Raw genomic sequence first — 24143 nt, forward strand, 5'->3', positions numbered from 1 at the left:
ATTATAATATTTAATTTATATTGTTATTATCTATATTGATTTTCAAAACCATTGTGAAAATATTCTTACCACAAGATCAAATTAATTAGAGACAGGAGGAACTAATTTAAATATTTTATAAAAGAATCATATCTTACGAATTCAATACTTATAAAAAAAAACATTAAATAAAATAGATTTTAATTGGAAGAAAAGAGTTTAATAACTAATTAACAAAGTTAACATAAATAATCTAAAAAGATGTAACAAGAAGTACCTACTAACAAGCAAGAAAAATTTGATTTTATTATTATAGCATTCACCTTGTGAAAAATTTCAGTACAATTGATATGATATTATTCTGTTTTATATTTTATTATTAAATAAAACTAGCATATTCAACTCAATAAGATCTTATTAGTTTTAGTTTAGTATCACAATCAGAATCTCTTCTAATAAAACCATAAAATATCTTTGATTCGGTATGTAAGAATTGTTTTCAGAGATCTCTTCTATGGATTGAAAAGACATTCTACTTTTTCTTTCCTTTGAAAAAAAAATGTCAAGCGGTCAATGTGGCTTTAATAAAATGTCCCCTCTATGTAATACATCATTTACGTCCTGTTTATAATTTGGCAACTGCATTTTCAACTATCACATCATTCCTACCTTTTAACACGTCATCCATCCCTTTTAACGCATCATCTAGTAACCATTTGACTTCTTTTTGTTTTTTCTCTCTTATTTACAATTGTTGATTTTATTTCATTTTATGACGTGAGTTTTTATCGTCTGGTCACTACTATTATGCTTAGGAGTGTGACATTCCACCAGTACAATTTCAGTACCATGAAAGAAGAAGTGCATAGTCATACAAGCGTAGTACTTAGAAGAGTTCATGAAATTGCACTGCCAATTAAACAGTTCATTCCTGAAAAGTAGGAACCAAAAGTTACAGTTAAGCTCCTCAAAGAGGTAAAAATGTCTCTATATTTTTCCTTTCACATAGCCCCTGGTTCACATGTTTCCTAGATAGCCATATTCATCCTAGATAGCTAGATAGCTATATTTCTCCATGATTGCTAGATAGCTATATTCCTCCTCCTCCTTATCAGCTAATGCTGATATCGGAGAAGACTGTACCCTGTATAAATCTTGTTAGTCATTTGCAGCTTCTTGAGTCACTGCAGCCACTATGACAACATTTGAGATTTCTGCCTCCACTATAAGGATAGGCCGGTCAGATACATCGTCTATCCTTTTTGCTTCAGGAAGTTGTTGAAGCTCAGTAGAAACAGGCTCCGACCTTCTGTAAATGAGGTAAACAACAAGCTGCGCTACTCCTAAAAGGAAGCCAATGCAACTGGGTACCTGAAAGGACAAGAATAATAATCAGGAAAACTGTGTATAGTTTCAAATAATCACAGGAAAACTATAATTGTAAATGGCAGTAGGAAAAGAGAGAAGCTTACAGCTATAAAGATATCCTTAGCCATTGCAGAGTATGTAGACCAGACAAGTGCGTCTAGCGTAGTGAATAGCGAGACAAGAAATGGCATGTACTTCACACTTTTGGTCTTGATAACATCTCCCTGAAAATAAAACAGTAACACATTAACATTCATGAAACGATAAATCTGTTCTGCTACTCAACTTGTGCTAGTGCTTTTGGGTAGGGACCAGATTTTTCTAATTTCCTATTGTCACTTTTGGTAGAGAGTAGAATTTCGAATTTTCAACTATTTTTTTCGTAGAAATTGACAATTGTATTTTACTTTTGCACAGTTTTCTACAATTTTCTTTTGAATTGAGAAGAAGAATGGATTGAAAACTCACCACAATTGATAATGGGGAGGCATACACAACAATTGAAAGGATCACGCCTAAAGTGCCAACCAGTAACTGTCTGTCATTGTATGTGTGTAGCCCATAAATTGTTACAACAACTACAAGGACAAAAGCAACCATCATTGCAATGGCTAACCGGGCAGTTTTTACCTGCAAGACAAATTCGAGGAATCTGTATCTGAAAAATTCACCATGAATTTTGTATGGAATCTAGCCATGCATTCACACTGTTCGAAAGACAGAAAATCTAGAACGCGCCTGATGGCCTTCAGGCTCAACCTAAAGCTGGCATAATGCGTTACCTTCTTCTTCTTGAGGGCAAATGTCAGAAAGGACAAGACATAAAATATCTCCAAAACAAAGCCCGCGCCATTGATGGTTTGCGGCAAAGTGCTGTGGGGTTTAACAAATGGAGCCCCGTAGAGTAGCCCAAGACAACAATTGAACAAGGTACAGACATATGGAAGTCCTGAGTAATCTTTGGTAGACTTAAGCTTGTATATCCCCCAGAATGTTGTCCTGCAATTTTCAAAGCCAAGAGTATTTATATATAAGCTTGCTATCTTGATCAGTAGCAAAAGCTCACATTACACAAGTTTTTAACTCAGAATCCAGATTAATCTGTTGTACAAAGTACTTACATAGGTGACAGGAAGAGTGCCAGTGATGTTATATTTCCTGCGCAACACACAACAATGATAAATTAATCCAACTAAATGCAAATCTCTTGGCCACCCAAACAAATCTCAATCCACCATATCCATGAAAGACAACCCAAATCTTATAATACCAAATGAAAAACAAAATCAACTAATAAAAACAAAACCATGAAGATAAAAATGAGCAACAATCCTACAAATATACACGAAAACTTGCAGTAAAACCTAAAGAAAAACTCCTGCATACAGATGAGAAATTTTTTTATACCGAAATGCATATCCAAATCAGATACACTACACAGCCTACTCACCCAAACGCCAATCTACCTACCAATTATTTCAATGCAGAGCAACCAAAATATAAATCACTTGGGGCTTAAGGACAGGGTATGCTTTTTATGATGCAATGGAATTAATGAAACTTGTGTTATAGGCATTATCACCGACCATTTTAAAACGAAAATCTTGAATAGATATCACCAATTTACTCTCCCTTAAATCATAACCCAATAGCCACCATTATTCTTCTCTGACCATGATTACATGAAATCCTACAGTTCATTCAAATACATTCAGTTTTTTATCTCCACCATAATTCATTATAACCATGATCATCCCGATCTAGACCAACAAAAATAAGCTACAACCAATATAGGCCTATATCTCCCATCTCGCTAAGTCTTGAAATCCATAAGCACAGCAGACAGTTCAGAAATCTTGATGACCTAGAATATTTTTATATTTCACTCTAAGGAACAAAAGTTTAAGATGGCATACCAATGATTCCCACCACAAGCAGCAGAGGAAAGGCCATTGAAGAGCAGAAGAAACTGCTATTGCAGTATGCAAAAGGTTTATAAAAAAAAAAAAAAACAAACTAGTGCTAATTCAGCACAAGAAGGGATGAAATTGGGAAGATTTTTAGGTCCTTTCTAGTGCTAATTGAAACAACCAAAAGAAGGGATGAAATTGGGAAAGAATTTTAGGTCCTTTAATAGGCCTTCATGCTGCACTGCATGATCTCATCATCTGCGGTGAAATGTAGGAAGAAATCACTTGGATTTTAACTTGGTGACCGAAAAGGCACGCGTGAACAAATTGGGAATAGCTTTACACATCAGACCTATTGGAAAGCAGCTCACTATACCTAGAACCAACTTGTGATATGGTATGTTTCTTTTTCCTAATTTCTGGTGCTGAATATTGAAAAATGCATTACACCTAGGGTAGTGATTCATAAGATTTCATTGATTCCCCCAAAACCAGTACAAAAACAGTACAAACCGGGCATATTCTATGGTAGATAGAAAGTGTGGGATACAGATCATTCTGAATGATTGTAAGGGTAAAAAATAAAAATAAAATTTCTCGTAACATAATAGAATTGTACATGCATGTATATCATCTATACAAGTTTTAATGTACAAGTACCATTAGAACTCTCCCATTAGATCATTCACTCAAATAGAAGAAGGTTCCATGTCATTAGCATTGTTTCTTACATAAAGAGAATCTGCCACATCAATTTCCATTTTAATGATGGCAATTCAGCAAATAGACTTAAACTACTCTTAATCACGCAAACACCATGGTGAGTTAATATGCACCATGGTGAGTTTTGCAAACTATTGTATAAAAGTGTATCAAAATAAAGGTGGCGAATATGAAAAACTTTCCGCCATTTTTTTAAAAATCTTGCCTTTTGTTTTTGATGGCGTGTTTATCATTTTTATTTGTTTGTGTCTCTTTCATTGCTACTGTTTTATATCACAACTCAATGATAGCTATGTTTCTTTCAAGCGAAGAAAAAAAGGTTGGCAAATTCTAATAATTTTTTTTCCAAACCATAGATTTGTCAGTTTATTTAGCGTCACGTAATTTAATAGCGTCACGTAATTTAGGCCGATTCTATCATCACAACTAATTCTTTGCAAGCTGTGCAAAACTAACCTACATTCAAATTGCCTACTGTTCATTGCAATTATTGCTATGGAAATTTTTAGGTTACACTTTCAATTGTATGTCTTGGGCAATTTTTTAAATTAAATTTAATGATAATTTTTGTTCTAAAATGAAGTTGGTTTAGAGACACTCAGTAGAGTCTGAAAATATATTCATTTCCAATAATTCAATATACTCTTAAAATCAACTGAGTTAATATCTCACATTACCCCATTTTCTATCATAGACAATAAAAAGTCAAAGAGAACTCACTATCAGATCGACTCAAAAGAAACAACAAAAACATCTGCCATACTATTTGAAAAACATTTAAAGCTGCGGAGTGATAGACCACTAAGGAGACCAAATAACTCTACCGTATGTTCTTGGATTGTTTTGACAACCATTAAGCGGTACAAATAGTGAACGAAACAGATTTATATTCTTCATGGCAACCGCCCTCTTTTAATCATGGACATTTCTTTCACGATGGGAGTACAAGTATGTTTCTTTCTATCATTTACTTTATTTGTAGTGATATAATTTGGCTTGGACTTGTCCTTTTGGAAATCATGATTGTGGGCCATCCACGAGATAGACATTTAATGCTTAAGATGGGATACGATTTAATAGGTACTTCATGCTATATGATAGATTATAGTAAATCATTGTTGAATTGTCTCTTGTAATAGCGTACGTATGCCATGATGTATTAAGATTAATTTAATATGTTTTGTAAATTTATTTTAAATTGTGAAATATTGTGGTGATTGATAGTGAATGATATAGATGTTTTGAGGAAAGATCTTACAATTGTGTATATATTTTGAATTTTGAATTTTGAATTTTATTTAAGTTATTGTTTAGTTAGAAAATTATATATGAGGTCGTGTGTAAATAAAAAATCTATTTCAAATCTTGTATGTTGGAAGCACCTTTAATATATCATTATCATTCCTTCCAATGATAAATGTATTGGCATTTAATACATTTTAAAATAAATAAATAAAAAAGTTTTATGTGTGTGTGTGTGTGTGTGAGAAAATCCTATATGGTCTATTGAAGAAATTATCTTGTGTTGAAGATGAGATAAGTTTTAGAATAACTAGATTCACATTAGAAGAATGACTTCCTAAAAGTATAATCTAAACAAGCAAGTATAAGGTATATGCTAGTCAAGTGAAAATTTAATTTTCTAGCCTTAATTCAACAATATAAAACTTAAGCCAACAAAAGTGTCCCTAAAACTATAATTATTATGTCAATAGCAAGCTCTTTAAAAAAGCCTTTTTCATTTTTAGATCTACTACAACTTTTATTGTACCTATGAGTAGACCAACTAGAAAAGATTATCAAATCATTTTGGAGACTACAATTATCAGCATGATTGGAAAGTATAATTTCTATAACTCGTTAATCCAACTATCAGTTATTTGTTTCAAATATCTTTAGTAACTAGATCAATATCCTTTTAAAGGAGCAATAGTTGATCAACCTTTCTAAAAATGATGCCCAAGTGCAAACATAATCAACCTACACTTGTAGAAGAATGTATGTCTAGCCATGCAATGAAGTCCTTACAAAAGTGGAAGTTCAACATGAGAACATATCTGCATAATGCTTAGGTTACATGATTTGATAGCCTAACAAGATTGATATGATCCATAGGTCACATTAACTACTAAGACATATATGATGACATTTAGGGTCTTTTTAATTACATATGAATGATCGAGGAACATTCCTAGCTATTACCCATGAATGGGCTCATAAGATGATATATTCATTGATTTATATATATGATCAATTAAAGCTCTAGCTTCAAGCTAGGCTTAATTTGAATTCATTTTCCTTATACAATAATTTTTTTCCTAAAATAATTAAACAACAAAATAACATTTCTATACAATTTTAATAATTGCAAATGAGTTATTAAAAGTTCAAGTCTGTATAAGGATGTTTTAGAGACATATGTAAAGAATGCACCTAACTCATAAGAATATACATGCATGAATGAATCTTAGAGTTATGAAAGTCATGGAAAAAAATTATTTTTATTTAAACAATGAGATATCTCAACTTTTTTTAAAAATCTATGCATTAATTTTTAAATGTGGGTACTAATATGATTAAGGTTTTAATATTATTTATAAAGGTGCTACATATGTCTAGCAACATCATCATGAGGACATTGGTATGAAAACATGACCCAACATGTGAAATTGAAATATAGAAATTTTGAACATGTATTATATATTAGCAATATGTGTTTAGTGTTCTCATTTATGTTAATATTTTATGTTTGTTGATGTCGGCCTAATGAAGAGTTGTATATATTCAATTATGAAAATGATAACTTGAGCAGTTCCATATGTATCTATTGGAGTGAAGTGTCAAGTGTTGTCATGATTGTCTACTTGATCTACATAGACATATTGAAGGATTGGATCAACACAAATCCACAAAGCCTTCGAATACCTGCATGCAAAAACTTGTCATAGAAGAAAAAGACAACAGGGGGCAAAGGGTTTTGCTCTGAAAAATGTGCTAATGTATTTTTCAGAAATGAAAAATATTAGATAATACAAAGGAGATCCATCCTTATTAAAGGAGATCAAAACCCGAAAAAGGGTAACCTAAAAAGGAAAAGCTATTTAATAATTACTAAATAATTATTTTAAATAGAGATGCAAAAGGTGCATAAAGTAAAATCTTAAGAAGGGAGTAAAGCGAATTTAATAAATGAAATTAAATCAACGTTTTACTCTAACACCCCCCCTTAAGATGAGCAACAATGCATCTACAAACAATGCAAAAAGAGCAAGGAAACTACAATGCAAAGCTAAAAGAAAACTTGGGTCTCGACAACAAGGCCTGATGAGGTACGCAATAACAACTAAATCTCTATGAAACTGGGAGAAATAGAGAAAACCCAGTGGGAAAAAATCTACTCCTAAAAGAGATAGCAGTAAAAAGAAGGAAGGAAGGACTCATCACTGAGACCCCCCAAGGACAACTTCCTTCACCCCAAGCATAGAACGCAGCTGAAGATACTGCGGGGATGCAAAAGGTTTAGTGAAGATGTCTGCAACCTGCTTAGTAGTAGGAATGTACTCCAAGCTCAAAGCACCATCCTAAATGAGATGCCTGATGAAGTGCATGTGAAGCTCAATGTGCTTGGTCCGCTGATGCTCAACAAGGTTGCGTGAAATGTGTATATCACTCTGAATATCACACCATAGAAAGGTGGGACTATAAGGAGGAGATCCAAACTCTGTCATCAATTGTCAAAGCCACAAAACCTCCTGACTAGCTAATACAACTGCCCTATATTCTGCCTTGGTAGATGATAATGTGTGAGCATGCTGCTTTTTGCAAGACCATGTGATAGGACCAGAACCAAGACAAAAACAAAACCAGAAGTAGACTTGCGATCATCAATGTCACCAGTCCAATCTAAATATGTGAAACCAACAATGTGAGGATCCCCTGATGTGTAGTGAATGCCATAACATGTTGTACCTCTAATATACCTTAAGATACGTTTGGATGCTTGCCAATGACTCTCATGAGGATCATGGGAGAATCGAGAGACAACTCCAACTGCAAAGGAAATATCAGGATGTGTGTGTGTCAACTACAAAAAACTACCCACAAGTTGTCTATATAGAGTGGAATCCACTATAGGAGTAGAGCAAGTGGTAGATGAAAGAACACCTGACTGAAAAGGTGTGGGGGAAGGCTTGCAATCAAGCATGCCGAATCTCTGAAGCATATCATGAGCATACTTTTGCTGGAGTATGGCTATCCCATCTGAAGACTGAACAACCTATAGGCCCAAAAAATAGTGCAGAAGGCCAAGATCTGTTATCTCAAACTGCTCTCTCAATGCTTGTTGAACACCCTGTATCATGGATACTAAGCTACCTATGATGATGAGGTCATCAACATAAGGCACAAGTATCAATAAGTCAACCCCATGATGTTGAATGTAAACTATAGGATCAGAATGACACCATGTGAAGTGGGAAGCAAGCAAGAAGGAATCCATCTTCTCATACGAAGCCCTAAGGGCCTATTTGAGACCATATAAAGACCTTCGAAGCTGGCATACCAATGAAGAGTCCTGGAAAAAACCATGAGGCTGCTCCATATAGATGTCCTCATGTAGGTCTCCATGTAGAAAGGCACTCTTCACATTGTTGCAGTAGCAGAGCGAGAAATAAAATAAGAAATGTTTTATATTTTCAATATTTAAATTTAATGTTTTTCACTAAACGTCCTACATGTGGTGGCATACCTAGAGTAGCAGTTCGATGAGCTCTCCAGATATAGCCACCTAGGACCAGGTATAGATTCCAATAATAGGTAGTAGGCAGTTTTAGATTCTTATCCTTTTCTTGGATAGAAGACCAAAAAAATGTGGATATTTAAAATGTGGCCTACTGCATGATTGTCAGATTCCAATAATAGGTAGTAGGCAATTTCGAATTCTTATCCTTTTCTTGGATAGAAGACGAAAAAATGTTTCTCATCCTTTTATTAGAAAAGGAGAGTCAGTTTTAAATAAGTCGGTTGGCTATGAAACAGGGGCATTCGAATTTGGGTAATAGAGAAAGTTTCAGTTTTTGCCTTAGAAAGGATATAGATAATCGACTATGGAGTTTGGTAGCAATTTGATCTTGGTCTCTCTTGTCAAAGTGCAAATATATTTTCTTTGAGGACATTCCAGGTTAAAGATCTTGGTGTGCGGGTGAAGATAAACTATGGAGATTTATATATTATGATTAATCCAATCTTGATTTTGGTTTGAGTTTGATCCCGTCTGATTGATGTCGTGCCCCTTGAAGTAACTTAGTTGAGTGAGTATTCCTCCTGAGCTTTCCAAGGTGTGGCTCTGCATCATTTTTGGTATCAGAGCTTGAGAGTTGCAGGTTGTGAAGTTATATGTTGAATGCCCCTGATCAAGATTCTTCAGTAAGGTCAAGCAAGATGGTGACCAATGCAGAGTTAGCGAAGAAGGTCAAGGAGCAAGAAGAACTTCTCCAGAATGAGAATAGAGAGTTGAAGGGGATAGTGGCAGAACTAGCTAGTAAGTTGGAATATATGCAGAGTGTAGTTGAGAAGAAAGAAATGAAAGAAGAAATGGAAGAAGAGGAAGATGTACCCGATAGTGAAGAAGATAGAATAGCTGAGAACGAGAGGCCATTTTTTAAAGCTTTAAAGGCTTTGGGAGGAAAACCCATTGATTTACCTATGTTCACAGGAAAGATGGACGCTGAATTAGTGTTGGAATGGATTGAAGCCTTAGAGAATCATTTTGAATGTGAGAAAGTTTCAGAATCACAGCAACTTAAATTGGCCAAATCCAAAATGAAGGGAGCAGCCCTTACATGGTGGAATTTCGTGCAAGAAGAAAGGGTAAAGGAAGATAAGAGGAAGATCTGTTCGTGGAAGAAGATGGTGTCAATGATAAGAGAGATGTATCTCCCTGAAGACTATGAGGTACAGTTGCATCAGAAGAGGCAGAATCTCAGACAAAGGGATATGAATGTCTGTACTTATACAGAAGAGTTTCAGAAGTTAAGTCTAAGGTCAAAATTTGTAGAACCTGAGAGTATCAAGGTAACAAGATACCTAAATGGTTTGAGGATGAACATACAAGAAGAGTTGCAGTTGCTAAGTCCTAACACGGTAGCTAAATGCTATCAGCTGGCTTTGAAGGTGGAAGAGAAAATCAAAAGGAGACAAGAAAATAATAACAGAGGCAGAGGAAGACAACCATTCAGAGGAAGAGGTACATTTGCAGGAAGGAGTCCAAATTTTCAACCACAAACGGAGATGCATAATGAAGTTAATAAGTTTGATAATTTCAGAGGAAGTTTCAGAGGTAGAAGGCCAAATTTCAGAGGAAGATCACCAGGAAGGACGAATGGACCAATAAGATGTTACAACTGTAATCAAGAAGGTCATATGGCACACAAATGTCCAGCAAAAGAAAGCTCTAGTACTCATGGCGAAAGAAGAATACATCTGACACAAGAAGCGGATTTACAAGAAGATTTAGACAACCATGGTTATCCGAAAAAAGGGGAAGCACTTATGATGAGAAGAACACTATTGAAAAGGACTGTCAGAGAAAAACCACCACAAAGGAAGTCCATTTTCAGAACTACCTGTAAATCTGGAGGAAAAGTTTGCAAGGTACTAGTAGACTCTGGTTCTACAGAAAATTTTGTGTCTCTTGAAATGGTGGAAAAGTTGAAGCTACCAAGAATACAACACCCGTATCCTTACAGAATATCTTGGTTAAATAAAGGGCAGCATACTATAGTAGAAGAGCAAGCTTGGGTGGAATTTCAGATTGGAGCCTATAAGGACAGATTATTGTTTGATATTGTTAACATGGATGCATGCCATTTACTTTTCGGTAGACCTTGGCAATATGATCTCAAGGCACACCATGATGGAGTGAAGAATACATATACCATTACAAAGAATGGAAAGGTAATTGAACTAATACCTTTAGTTGAGCCAAGTCAAGAAGAAGAAAAAATTGCAGAAGCCAAAGTTATGGTGATGGGTAAGAAAGAGTTATTGAAAGAAGTGAAAGAAAAGAAGAGCCCACTCTTTGCACTGATTCCTGTACTCAAGGAAAATTGCAGAATGATGCTGAAAATCAGACTGAGGAAGAAAATTCAGAGATGGAGTCTTCAAACTTGAAGGTGGAAGTGATAGAAAAGAACAAGGAAAAGGTACCTGATGAAGTGGAACCAATTTTGGACAAGTACAAAGAAATTATAGCTGATGGAATACCAAAAAGTCTCCCACCAGTGCGAGAAATCAGTCATTGCATTGATCTCATACTAGGATCAACATTACCCAACAAGGCGGCATATAAACTAACACCACAACAAAATGAAGAAATGGCAAGACAAATTGGAGAGTTGCTAGAGGTTGGTTTGATTGGTAAAAGTCTAAGCCCATGTGCCGTACTTGCAGCCCTAGCACCAAAGAAAGAAGGAACATGGAGATTATGCACTGATTCAAGAGCACTAAACAAGATCACTATAAGGTACAGATTTCCAATGCCTAGAATAGAAGATTTACTAGATTGTTTAGGGAAAGCAAGATATTTTTCAAAGATTGATTTGAAAAGTGGGTATCATCAGATAAGAATTAGGCCAGGAGATGAATGGAAAACAACATTTAAGACAAATGAGGGATTGTATGAATGGAAGGTAATGCCATTTGGATTGTCTAATGCTCCTAGTACATTTATGAGGCTTATGAATGAAGTTTTGAAGGATTTTACAGGGAAGTTTGTGATAGTATATCTAGATGACATTTTGGTTTTCAGCAAAACAAAAGAGGAGCATCTAAAACACATAGATTTGGTGTTGAGAAGGTTACAAGAGGAAAAGCTAATGATCAATATTGAGAAGTGTAGTTTTATGCGAGAGGAACTGACATACCTTGGCTTTGTGATCTCAAAGGGAACACTCAAGATGGATCAAGATAAGGTAAGTGCAATTCTTTGTTGGCCAACTCCCAGAACTATTGCAGCAGTTAGAAGTTTTCATGGTTTAGCCAGTTTCTACAAAAAGTTTATCAGAAATTTCAGCTTGATTTGTGCACCTATTTTGAACACCATAAAAGGAGGCCAAAAGTGTAAATTTGTTTGGACAGAAGAAGCCAATAAAGCCTTTGAACTTCTTAAGCAAAAAGTGGCCCGACAACCAGTCCTGGCATTTCCTGATTTCAATAAAGTCTTTCAGATAGAATGTGATGCAAGCAACATAGCCATAGGAGGTGTTCTTAGTCAAGAGGACAGACCAGTAGCCTTTTTCAGCGAGAAGCTCAATGAAGCCAAACCGAGATATTCATCATACGATTTGGAAATGTATGCACTTGTTCAATCCCTGAAGAAATGGAGACACTATTTGCTACCCAGGGAATTCATTGTATACACAGATAACCAGGCACTTAGTTTCATAAACAATCAAGAGAAATTGAATCATAGGCACATGAAATGGGTGGAGACATTGCAAGAATTCACATTTTCTATCAAGCACAAGAAGGGAGTAACAAATAAGGTTGCTGATGCATTAAGCAGAAGAACTTTGACTACGTCACAAATTCAGTTGGAAACTACAGGCATTTCAAATCTGAAAGGTATGTATGTTGATGATGCTGATTTCAAAGACATTTATCAAGCATGTATTAATCTGGATGAAAGGTACAATAGGGAATATTCTAATTTTCTGGTTCAAGAAGGATTATTGTTCAAAGGAGGACAACTTTGCATCCCAAAGTGTTCAATGAGAGATAATATCATACAGGAGAAACATAGTGGGGCATTATCTAGTCATTTTGGACTGGATAAGACTTTAGAGCTAGTTCGTAGACACTATTTTTGGCCAAAGTTACAAAAGGATGTGTGGAAGTTTGTGGAAGAATGCACCATTTGTCAGAAAGGTAAAGGTAAAAGTACCAATGTAGGATTGTATCAGCCCTTACCTATTCCTTCACGACCATGGGAAAGTATTAGTATGGATTTTGTTATGGGATTACCAAGAACTCAGAAGGGGTATGATAGCATTTTTGTTGTTGTGGATAGATTCAGTAAAATGTCACATTTCTTACCATGTAAATCCACCAAAGATGCATCATAAATTGCAGATTTATTTTTCAAGGAGATACTGTGAATTCATGGACTACCACTAAATATTGTTTCAGACAGAGATGGCAAATTTGTGGGTCATTTTTGGACGACTCTTTGGAAGAAACTAGGCACAAATTTATCATTTTCATCTGCATATCATCCACAGACCGATGGTCAAACAGAAGTTGTCAACAGATCTTTGGGAAATCTATTAAGATGCCTTACAAAACAACATGGAGAAAAGTGGGATTCCATACTTGCTCAAGCTGAATTCTCATACAATGATACAGTGAATAGAAGTACAGGAAAATCTCCATTTCAGATTGTGTATGGTACACATCCAAGAGGAATTCTTGAGCTGAGGGAACTTCCAAATACTTTTCCAAGTAGTTCACATGCTGAAGAATTTGCTGAAGCTATTAAAGAGGTCCAACATCAAGTCAAGTTGCAGCTATAGAATTCAAATCAAAAGTACAAAGAAGTTGCTGATCAGAAAAGAAGAGAAGTACAATTCAGAGTTGGTGATTTAGTATGGGCGTATCTGAAGAAAGAGAGGTTACCTCAAAGGAAGAATACAAAGTTACTACCTAAGAAAGTTGGCCCTTGTCAAATTCTAGAAAAATATGGACATAATGCTTACAAAATTCAGTTACCTATAGACATTGATATTTCATCCATATTCAATGTTTGTGATCTCACACAATACAGAGGTTCTGAAACACAAGCCGTACATTAAGATTCAGTAACAGAAGATCTGCAACAACTACCTAAACCAGCACCACCTCAGTTGGAGAAAATCCTAGATACAAAAATAAAGAAAACTCGCAGACCACAGTACACTCAGTATCTAGTCAAATGGAAGAACAAACCAGTGACAGAGGCTATTTGGATGGATGAGCAACAAATTAGCAAACATGGTTCATCAGTACACGATCTCATCTCAAGTGGACTTGAGATTCTTTCTACAGGGGAGTATGCTGCAGTAGCAAAGCGGGAAATAAAATAAGAAATGTTTTATATTTTCAATATTTAGATTTAATGTTTTCAATAAATGTCGTACATGTGGTGGCATACCTAGAGTAGTAGTTCGATGAGCTCTCCAGATATAGCCACCTACGACCAGGTATAGATTCCAATAATAGGTAGTAGGCAGCTTTGGATTCTTATCCTTTTCTTGGATAGAAGACGAAAAAAATGTGGATATTTAAAATGTGGCCTACTGCATGATTGTTAGATTCCAATAATAGGTATTAGGCAGTTTCGGATTCTTATCCTTTTCTTAGATAGAAGACGAAAAAAATGTTTCTCATCCTTTTATTAGAAAAGGAGAGTCAGTTTTACATAAGCCAGTTGGCTATGGAAGAGGGGCATTCGAATTTGGGTAATAGAGAAAGTTTCAGTTTTTGCCTTAGAAAGGATATAGATAATCGACTATGGAGTTTGGCAGCAATTTGATCTTGGTCTCTCTTGTCAAAGTGCAAATATATTTTCTTTGAGGACATTCCGTGTTAAAGATCTTGGTGTGTGGGTGAAGATAAACTATGGAGATTTATATATTCTGATTAATCCAATCTTGAGTTTGGTTTGAGTTTGATCCTGGCTGATTGATGTCGTGCCCCTTGAAGTAACTCAGTTGAGTGAGTATTCCTCCTGATCTTTCCAAGGTGTGGCTCTGCATCACACATCCATCTGAAAAATTGTCCATCCCTGTGAAGTTGCTAGAGAGAGTACAAGGCGAATAGAGTTCATCTTGGCAATAGGGACAAAGGTTTCAGAGTAATCAATACCCTAAACCTGTGTGAAAACTTTTGCAACAAGACATGTCGTGTACCTATCAATAGAACCATCTGCAACATACTTGGTATGGTACACCCAACAGCACCACACCAACTTTCTTCCTTTCGAAAGAGGACACAGATCCCATGTGTGGTTCTTCATCAAAGAAAAGTACTCCTCATCCATAGCCCTATCCCACTCTAAGTGTCCTGTCACCTATGAAATTTTTTGAGGATCATTAGAAATCACATGACTCAAAAGGCCACTACTTGTAGTCTGAGAACAAGTACGACGAACATCTGTAGGATCACCTGCCAGAGGTCCTGCTGCATCCACAATATCATGAGCCCACTTGGGCACTCACAGAACATCTGGTGGAGGAGGCAAAGGGGGATCAATCTCAAGATCTTCCTCAAAGAAGGCATAATCCTATAGAGAAGTAGATGAAGAACTGGGTACTAAAGAAGAAGCTGAAGATGGAGGATCCATAGAAGGATAATGCTCATCAAACTAAACATCTCGTCGAAACAAGACTCTCTAGAATTAGGATCAAACAACTTGTACGCTTTCACATCCTCACAGTAGCCAACAAAAATGAGTGGTCGGCTCTTCTTCTCCATGGCTTTCCGCTGAGCATCTAGAATAAATGCCCAAGCCTCACTACCAAAAATGACAACCCAAGAAGAACCTATTAGCTAATAACCTACTACAAGAGAAGAAAAATGGAGACATAAGAAAAGTTTCTCTCAAATGTGAAAGATGCATAAGAGATAAAGAAAAAAGTACAAGGCTCAACCTTATAAAGGTGAGATAGAAACCCTAAACTTAAAAGCTAGTTTGCACATTAATAATTAATAATTAATTAATAATGCACCTAAATGAAGCTTAAGTAACTACAGTAATAGAAACTTATATAATTAAATCAATATGATTTAATTAATAAGTATAAATGAAAAAATACTCTAATACCCCCCCTTAAGCTGAAAGCAATGAGTAAGCTTACCTAGCAAAGAAAATATATGAAAGCAAAAAATAAGTGGGCCTCGGTAACAAGGCCTAATTAGGTACCCAGTACAAGGAAATCTCTATAAACTAGAGTAAACGAGAAAACCCAGTGCGAAAAACCCCTGTCCAAAAAGAGATGTAATGACTTCGAGAGACTCTCTCAAAGTCATAACTACAATGCGTGACTTCAACCCCCCCTGTGAGAGAGGGTCAAGGCTCCAAAGCCCCCCAAGAATGTAAGAACCCTTGGATCAATGAACAAGCCACAGTGACTTCAATGCAAAGGAGTGAAATGTAGTGGACACTGTAGAGGGAACCTCGAAAGCTGAGGGGTCACTGGAAGGTTGAGTTGATGTTCAAAGGATTAGAGACAAGGATCCTAAAAGGGAATCCCCAATGTAAGTGGTATGATAGGTGTGCGAACACTATCATCAAAGAGGAGTTGAATGTCCTTTGTAGAATCCTCAACAACTGCACCTAGTGGCTCGATGAATGGAGCTCAAGGATCAGGCAGTGTTGAAGAAGAACCCTATTGAATAGAAAAGAGCTCAAGAGGTGGTGGCAAGGCAGTCACAATAGTAGTCTCAAGAACCACACAGGGGTTCAAGAAACCTGACTGTACCACATGATGCTCTCTCAAAGGAGGAGAGTTCTACTTTGGAAAAGGTGGAAAAAAGTGTGAAGAGGAGTAGAGACAGGTGGAAAGATCAACTGTCCCTATAGCAAAAATACCTCCTGTCATACTATCTCAGATGAAAATTGAATCTGGAGTGAACTCAACTATCTTCCTAGACCCATTGTGAGAAATCTGATAAATTGAGAGAAGGTTTGCAGATAGAGATGGAACATACAACACACAATTGAATGTGCCATCCTAAATTCATACAGTGCCTTTCCTATAGATTGTCATAACAGTGTTATTCCCAATGATAATATGGGGAATAGGAGAAGCTTCAAAAGAAGAGAAGATCTCTCGAGAAGATGCCATATGGTGAGAAGCACCTAAATCTAGTATCCAAGGGACTTTTGAAGGGAATGTGAAAGAAGCCAGTAATGCAAGACCCTTTCCAAGATCTTGTTCAGCTGTAGGATTGATAAAAGAAGACTGATAAGTAGACCCTTGTGAGCCAGAAGAGGATGGAGAGGAAATATTGCTCCTTTGAAGAAGAGCTTGCAAATCCGCTATCAGTTTCTCATAACCATCAAACTTATCTTGATAACAAAGTGACTTGTCATGTGTTCCCTTCTAACAATAAGAACATGTAGGTCTCTCAGTCTTCTATTTCTCCTTTTTAGAAGAAGATGGTGGGCCAGTAGAGTGCTAAGAAGTGGAATCTGATAACTGCTTTGGCTTTAGTGTGCCTTGAGGTGGCTTGGAAATAAATGCCTGGGACTATGAACTTGTAAGAGAATCCATTTGAGTGACCTTTGATTGCTCATGAGCCAATTGATCACAAAAGGTCTCGAAAGAGGGCATAACATGTCATGCACCTAGAGCATCCATAGTGGAGTAGAAGGTAGAAGTGAAAATCCCATAAGGTCCTCGAAGCTTGGATAGTATCAGAAAGATACACTCATTATCAGATTTTTTCTTTCTTGCAACCTGTAACATAGATCGAAGAGACTTGAATTTCATCAAGAAATCCTTAACGCTGGTGAATGATTCAGGAATCAAGGAGGTAAACTCTACATCTATCTGTAGAATCTTGAACTGAGTCATTGTGCCAAATAAGGTTGAAAACTTGTCCCACATAGCCCTGGGTGTATTCAAACCATCCAGTTGAAATAGTAACCCATCTGAAATATTCATTGTAATGAGGCCCATTGCCTTATCCATTTTATTGCGTTGCATAAGAAGCTCATAAGGCCTCTATAGAATTGGCTGAGCTGCATTGAGACATGACCATAACCCCTTTTCCATAAGCAATCTAGTCATCTGTCCTTTCCAAGTATGGTAGTTGTGTGGTGTAAGGTAGGTGACATAAGAGTTTGCCATTGAGAGAAGAAGATGAAAGTAGAAGGGTCTTATTCTGAATTGAAGTACAAAAAAGAAAGTGCTCCCCCCCATAATAGATAATGATATCACTCAAATACCAAAGAAAAAAACTATAGAAAGTATAAAAACTGAGAAAAGAACCTGGATTTCAGATGCTGAGAAGAGGAAAATAAAAGTCTCTACTTCAACACTAAAATTGAAAGGTCAAATGAACTCAAAATCAAATGAAACCAGCACCATTATCTCCACCTTTGAACTAGCTTTCTAATGCTTCTTTCAGATCAAAAAAAGACCTTTGTATGCCCAAGTTATGGCCAACAAACCAACTGTAGGTATAAAAAAGGAGCTCTCTGGAAAATTGCAAACCCGAGAAAAAATTTGATGGCCATACGACTGTCATATGACATTTTGATGACATCATCATTGATAGTGGGCTGACGTGACAGTTGACTATGTACTGACGTCACTAGCTGACTGGTCACTAATGTGGTAGCTAACTAGGTGATGACATCATTGCTGATGTGGCACCTCGAAATGCATGCCCAAAATTGCAAAAAATATTGCATGTGCAAAAACCCAAAAATTTTGCCAAATTTGGTAGATCTTCCAAAAATGTCACCAAAAAAGGTGGATCTCACCAAAACAAATACCAAACTTGGTGGAAGAGGGGAAAACTTTTCCTTTTTAGGTTACCATTTTTTGGGTTTTGATCTCCTTTTATAAGGATGGATCTCCTTTGTATGATCTAATCTTTTTCATTTTTGAAAATACATTAGCACATTTTTCAGAGCAAAACCCTTTGTCTCCTCTTGTCTTTTTCTTGTGTGACAGGTTTTTGCATGCAGGTATTCGAAGGCTTTGTGGTTTTGTGTTGATCAAATCCTTTAGGCCTTATTTTCTAGGACCCATTTCTACTTTCAGCAGTAGTTTCTAGGCTTTTAGCTACTCCCTAAGTTTATCTTAAGGGGGTGTGTTAGAGTAATTAGATATTTCCTAATTAACTCTAGTTTCTTAAGCTATACTTTAGGCATCTAATAATTAATTATTTTATTAATTATTTTGATGCAACCTAGGTTAGAACTTTTTAGGGTTTCGATCTCCTTTATAAGGATGATCTCTTATTGTAAACTTAACTTGAGATAATTTAGTTTTGATTATAGTAATCTTTCTTTTTGCTCATCAAGAATGTCTCATCTATGGATCTGGCAATTCCTACCTCCATAGCTTTTTGCCTCTCTCTTCTATAACAAGTGTTTGCATGTATGTGATTCTTAGGAGCTGTGGGGTTGATCATTCATAAACTTCAACATGTCTTTCCAGAGCCTAAATGACAAATCTGAAAGACAGACAAGAGGTTCATAGAAATGGCTGGAACCAAGAGAACATCCTGTAGTGAACCACCCTCTAAAAAGATAGTTTTTGAACCTGTGACTAAAAGCTAAGAAGAATCACCAACTGCAATCTATAAGCAATAGTAGACTGTTGCATAGCCTCTTATAATGCCTCAAGATATTTCCAACACCTAGAAACTGGATGTCCTTCCTTGCCACAAAAATTGCAAGGTTCACCTATATACTTCTTAGTCTTGGAGGAAGACACTCTAGACTTAGAAGTATTACCCTTCTAAGAGGGTTTCCGAGCATCTAATTTTGGAGGAGGCTTGGAGGAACTCTCACTTCCTGCTGAATCTATCTTATGCTTTGATTTTGGCTTTAGCTTCCCTGTAGAGGTCTGAACTACCAATGCCTTTGTCTTAGAACCAGTCATAGTATCCAACTGTGTGAGTTTTGACTACTCTCTAGTCAAGCGATCACAAAAGACCTCAAAAGAAAGCATAACAAATCGATTCCCCAAAGCATCTTTGGTGGAATAGAATGTGGAAGCAAATATCTAAAAATTCCCTCAAAGCTTTGAGAGAATTAAATAGATACACCTAGTATCAATCTTTGTCTTTCCACAACTCTACAACAAGGATCTTTGTTGAGTAAACTTCATCAAGAAGTCATCAATAGTCAAAAAGGAATCTGGTGCAAGTGATGTAAGTTTTGTCTCTATCTAAAGTGCCCTAAACTCATTTATAGTACCAAACAAGCCCTGAAGTTTGGCCCACATAGCCAGAGGAGTATTACACTCGTCCAGATGAAACTATAAACTATCTGATACCTGTAATGCAATCAATCTGATTGCCTCATCCATTTTGTTTCAATGCTGCATAATCTCAAAAGGCCTCTGAAAAATAGGCTAAACTACATCTAAACATGACCACAACCCTTTTGACTGGAGAAGCCGAGTCATTGAGGTCTTTCAAGTGAGATAATTATGAGGGGTTAGAAGTTCTAGAGAAGAAGTGGTCTCCGCCATTGTTTTAAAAAGGGTTATTTTTATTTTCTAATATACTGATATAATAATAGAAAATAATATAAAAATGCCCCCCACGGTGCAATAAACCAAACCCCAACTTACAAATAGATTGTGTAAATGAGTTAAGAGAAAAAAAGCTTTAGATATGAATAAAAAATACCTGGTACCAAATACTGGTGAAAAGACTGAGAATCTAGAAAGTGCTCGAACAGAGTTTTTTGGTGCTTTTTTTGGATCAAAAAATGGAGCTATAACGAAGAAGTTATGCCCCCTAAAAGATAGAAGTCATCAACAAACTTCAAACACCAAAATAGGTATCAATTTGGAAAAAAAATCCAAAAATTCCTTTTCCATCATCTATCTCAGAATCAGCTTTCCAACACTTTTTTTGGAATTGAAAAAGACCCCCTTATGTGAGAGTTATCGCAAAAAAACCAACTATAGGTCCAAAAATAAACTCTCTGAAAAATTATAGAGCAAGAAAAAAAATTGATAGTCATACGGCCGTCAAGAACTAGTAGCCAAAAAAAAAAATTTGTCACTGGTTTGATGACATCACATTGCTGAGAAATGACATCAACAAGGCTAAGGACCAGATGATGTAACTATGCCTGAAAATGAGGTCATGCTAAAAAATGTTGACGTTAAACTTCGTAAAAGTGACGTCGTACCATCAAGATGTGACATTTTCACCACTTGTTGCAGGCGACTACACTGCTAATGGAGGCAAGGTCATGGTGGTGAACGCTGGTGGAGCTACTGGTGCTGGTAGATGATGGGCGGCCCACCGGTGGTGGTGGGGCTGAGTGCTGGTTAGGGTTGGTTACAGGTGGTTCACCTGCTGTGGCTGAGCGCCCGTTGAGAGCAGGAAGTGCTCCAGTGGCCGTAGGGTGGCGCCGGGGTGGCCAGAAGTGTGAGCGGCCCAAAAAAGGGTTTTTTAATTATTTTTGAATAAAAATGCCCAATCTACGTGCAAGAGGCTATACGGCCCTGTTGGGCTAAAAAAAATTGCCTCTCAGAGCAACGTTGTCCAAATCAGACAAATTTTATATGGAAATAGAGGTTTTGACACCTTCTAAATCCATCTATGATGTCTGTTTGGCCTCAACCTGCTCCAAAAATCAATAACCCCCTATTTTCTCAAAAAATACCCAAAAAATTCTACATCTGTTCTGTCAAACCCTCATTCTCCTTTTTCTCCAAATAACGAACAAGCTGCACCAGATCTGGCTCTGATACCATGAAGGATTTGATCAACACAAATCCATAAAGCCTTCAAATACCTGCATGCAAAAACCTGTCACAGAAGAAAAAGACAAGAGGAGGCAAAGGGTTTTGCTTTGAAAAATGTGCTAATGTATTTTCAAAAATGAAAAAGATTAGATAATACAAAGGAGATCCATCCTTATAAAAGGAGATCAAAACTCAAAAAAGGGTAACCTAAAAAGGAAAAGCTATTTAATAATTACTAAATAATTAGTAAATAGAGATGCAAAAGGTGCATAAAGTAAAATCTTAAGAAGGGAGTAAAGTGAATTTAATAAATGAAATTAAATCAATGCTTTACTCTAACACATATTATGCATAGTGTATATGAGCTACTGAAATGTGATAGAAATAATATTTGATGTCTAGTATCGAGATATTTTTCCAATAGTTGGACATGATGATATGTAAGTATGTTTGAAATGTAAAGGTTTGAAAATGTGTGAAGTTGGGATATTTACTAAAGATTATTTCAAGTCTTTGTGGGAGAATATTTCATACTGTTCAATGTGAAATGTTGGCAACTTCTGGTTTTCATATTATATTGTATGGTCTATCGATATCACACTATCTTATTTTTAGGTCCACAAAAGAATAGATGTTGGACTTATGTAATTGTGTTCACTGAAATTTTTTTTTTATATTTTATTTGGCAAAAGTGGGCTAGCCATTGAATATATTTATTAATAAAACTGGTTCAAAGAGCTCAACCAGGAAAAAACCAAAAAGAAAACTTGGAATCATTGCTTATATACAAATCTACATAAAGATATTTGTCAATATTTACAATAGATATTATATCGACAAAATCAAGGCTCATAAAACTATAGCATTGAGAACTTTGTCTTGAGTCAAGCTTTACATCTAAATTTTATGAGCATGATAAATAACTTTCAGATGCAATCAATGAATGTAATTGTTCAAATTGTTCAATAAATGAGTTGGGTTGATGTGTGTTAATGTGTTCACTGATAATTAGGATGACTATCATTAGTGTTTATGACTAGTTTGAGGAATACTTCTCTTTAACAATGTCGAGTGTGGTATACTGGAAATATTCCTAAAATTTCTCTAGTCATCATTTTAGATATCTTATTTTGGTTTTTTGGGGGTCACTATTAAAGTTATGTTTCTATGAACTTGACATTATTGTCTATATTTGTCTCTAGTTGACTCAATTTATTTTAGTGATTAATTTTACGACTTATTAAATCTAGATATGTGTTGGAGGAATAATTAAGAGGTGATTTGGATCTTTCCATGGAGCTTTAAGATCCGTATATTTTGTTCTATAATGGGTAATATTCTTAGGCCAATGACTTAATGTGTTGCTACTCTTTTGTACAAGTTACGTTTTATGGTAATAGTGGAGGAGATTGAGTGTATCATTCTAAAAGTATAAAATTACTTCATAAGACATTTTATCCCCCCTTGTGTAATTTGGTACATTAAGACCTCCTTCATTTAATAGCTTAAATCTACATCCTTTCTACTTCCAATCTTGTTCCAAACTCTTAGTTGGCATCAACTTTTATGCATGACATTGCATCTGTTCCACTAACCACATAAATCATGATTTAAATTCATTTCCAAACATTTTTCTGTTTTGTCATCATTTTTCCTTGATCCCACAATATTTCTCATATCCATATAGTATATATGGAGCTTTACACCTCCAAGTCAAGGAGTAACTCATCTTGTACATAGGCTAAGGGACATGATTTTCACTTACCATGGTTTAATGCATAAGTTAATTCCCTAAGTTAAATAGATTTTTTTCCCCATGAAATATTATACCCAATGAGTTAATTCCATGAGTTAAATAGTTTTTTCCCCCATAAAATATTATTCCCAATGTTAAACATTATTGTTTCGTGCCTTCTATGATTTCCCCTTTAAATATTTATTCTTAAATTAAATATAAAAGGATCCCTTATCACTTCAAATAATCATCTATTATTCATTCAATAAATCCATGCTCAGGAAATAAAGTAATTATTTTGATAGAGTTTTCAACAAAGAACCATATCCATTCAAGCATTCAAGATCTTCATCATCCAGCATGGATTTCTTCTCCTAGATCTACCTTCTTTGTTCATTAGAGATAGTAGAGTTTTTCCATCAAAGAGGAGATCCAACTCCATGCATTCAAGTTATTAAATTATTCATTGAGGCATATTTTGAGCATATACATATAGGAGGTTTTGCCTTACATTATCTTTTTTTTAGTCAAATATATTGCATCAACATACTTGATTGCATATCAAACACAAATGAATCAACATTGCTATTGTAATATTTATTATTAACTTTAATTCTACTACATATTAGAATTCATTTTTTTACATCTATTTCAATTTATGATCAATTCATGAACTGGAACTTTCCATTCTATTTTGTGTAGTTATAGATTCAAGGTTTTTAGTTTCTAGGTGACTTTGGAGTTTTATATTTCCCTTTAGAATGTAGGTTATTTTTTACCTCCACTATGACACAAGTTTTCCTTTAACCCAAGTTATCCTTAAACTTGGAATTCATCCTAGTCTAGAGGCATCCAAATTTTTTAGGTTTGTAGATCTTATATACTATTCATTTTTGCTTCTTTTTAATATTTAATTTTAAGGTTTATATTTTGGTAAGAATATAT

At 35.6% G+C, this 24143-nt stretch overlaps 1 protein-coding gene across 1 annotated transcript; it reads right to left on the bottom strand.

Moving 5' to 3' along the window:
- Nucleotides 1–1137: 1137 nt before the first annotated feature.
- LOC149560180 (bidirectional sugar transporter SWEET1b-like) lies at nt 1138–3423 on the bottom strand. Its single transcript, XM_089827572.1, has 6 exons — nt 3264–3423; nt 2469–2505; nt 2130–2346; nt 1816–1977; nt 1452–1571; nt 1138–1350 (listed from the first exon to the last, which is right to left on the bottom strand). The coding sequence occupies exons 1-6, from the start codon at nt 3298–3300 to the stop codon at nt 1138–1140; spliced, it is 786 nt and encodes a 261-aa protein (XP_089683698.1). The 5' UTR covers nt 3301–3423.
- Nucleotides 3424–24143: the final 20720 nt, after the last annotated feature.

This window comes from Cupressus sempervirens, chromosome 4 (assembly GCF_028749045.1).
Source record: "Cupressus sempervirens isolate cs-2001-9-10 chromosome 4, ASM2874904v1, whole genome shotgun sequence".
Lineage (NCBI taxonomy): Eukaryota > Viridiplantae > Streptophyta > Pinopsida > Cupressales > Cupressaceae > Cupressus > Cupressus sempervirens.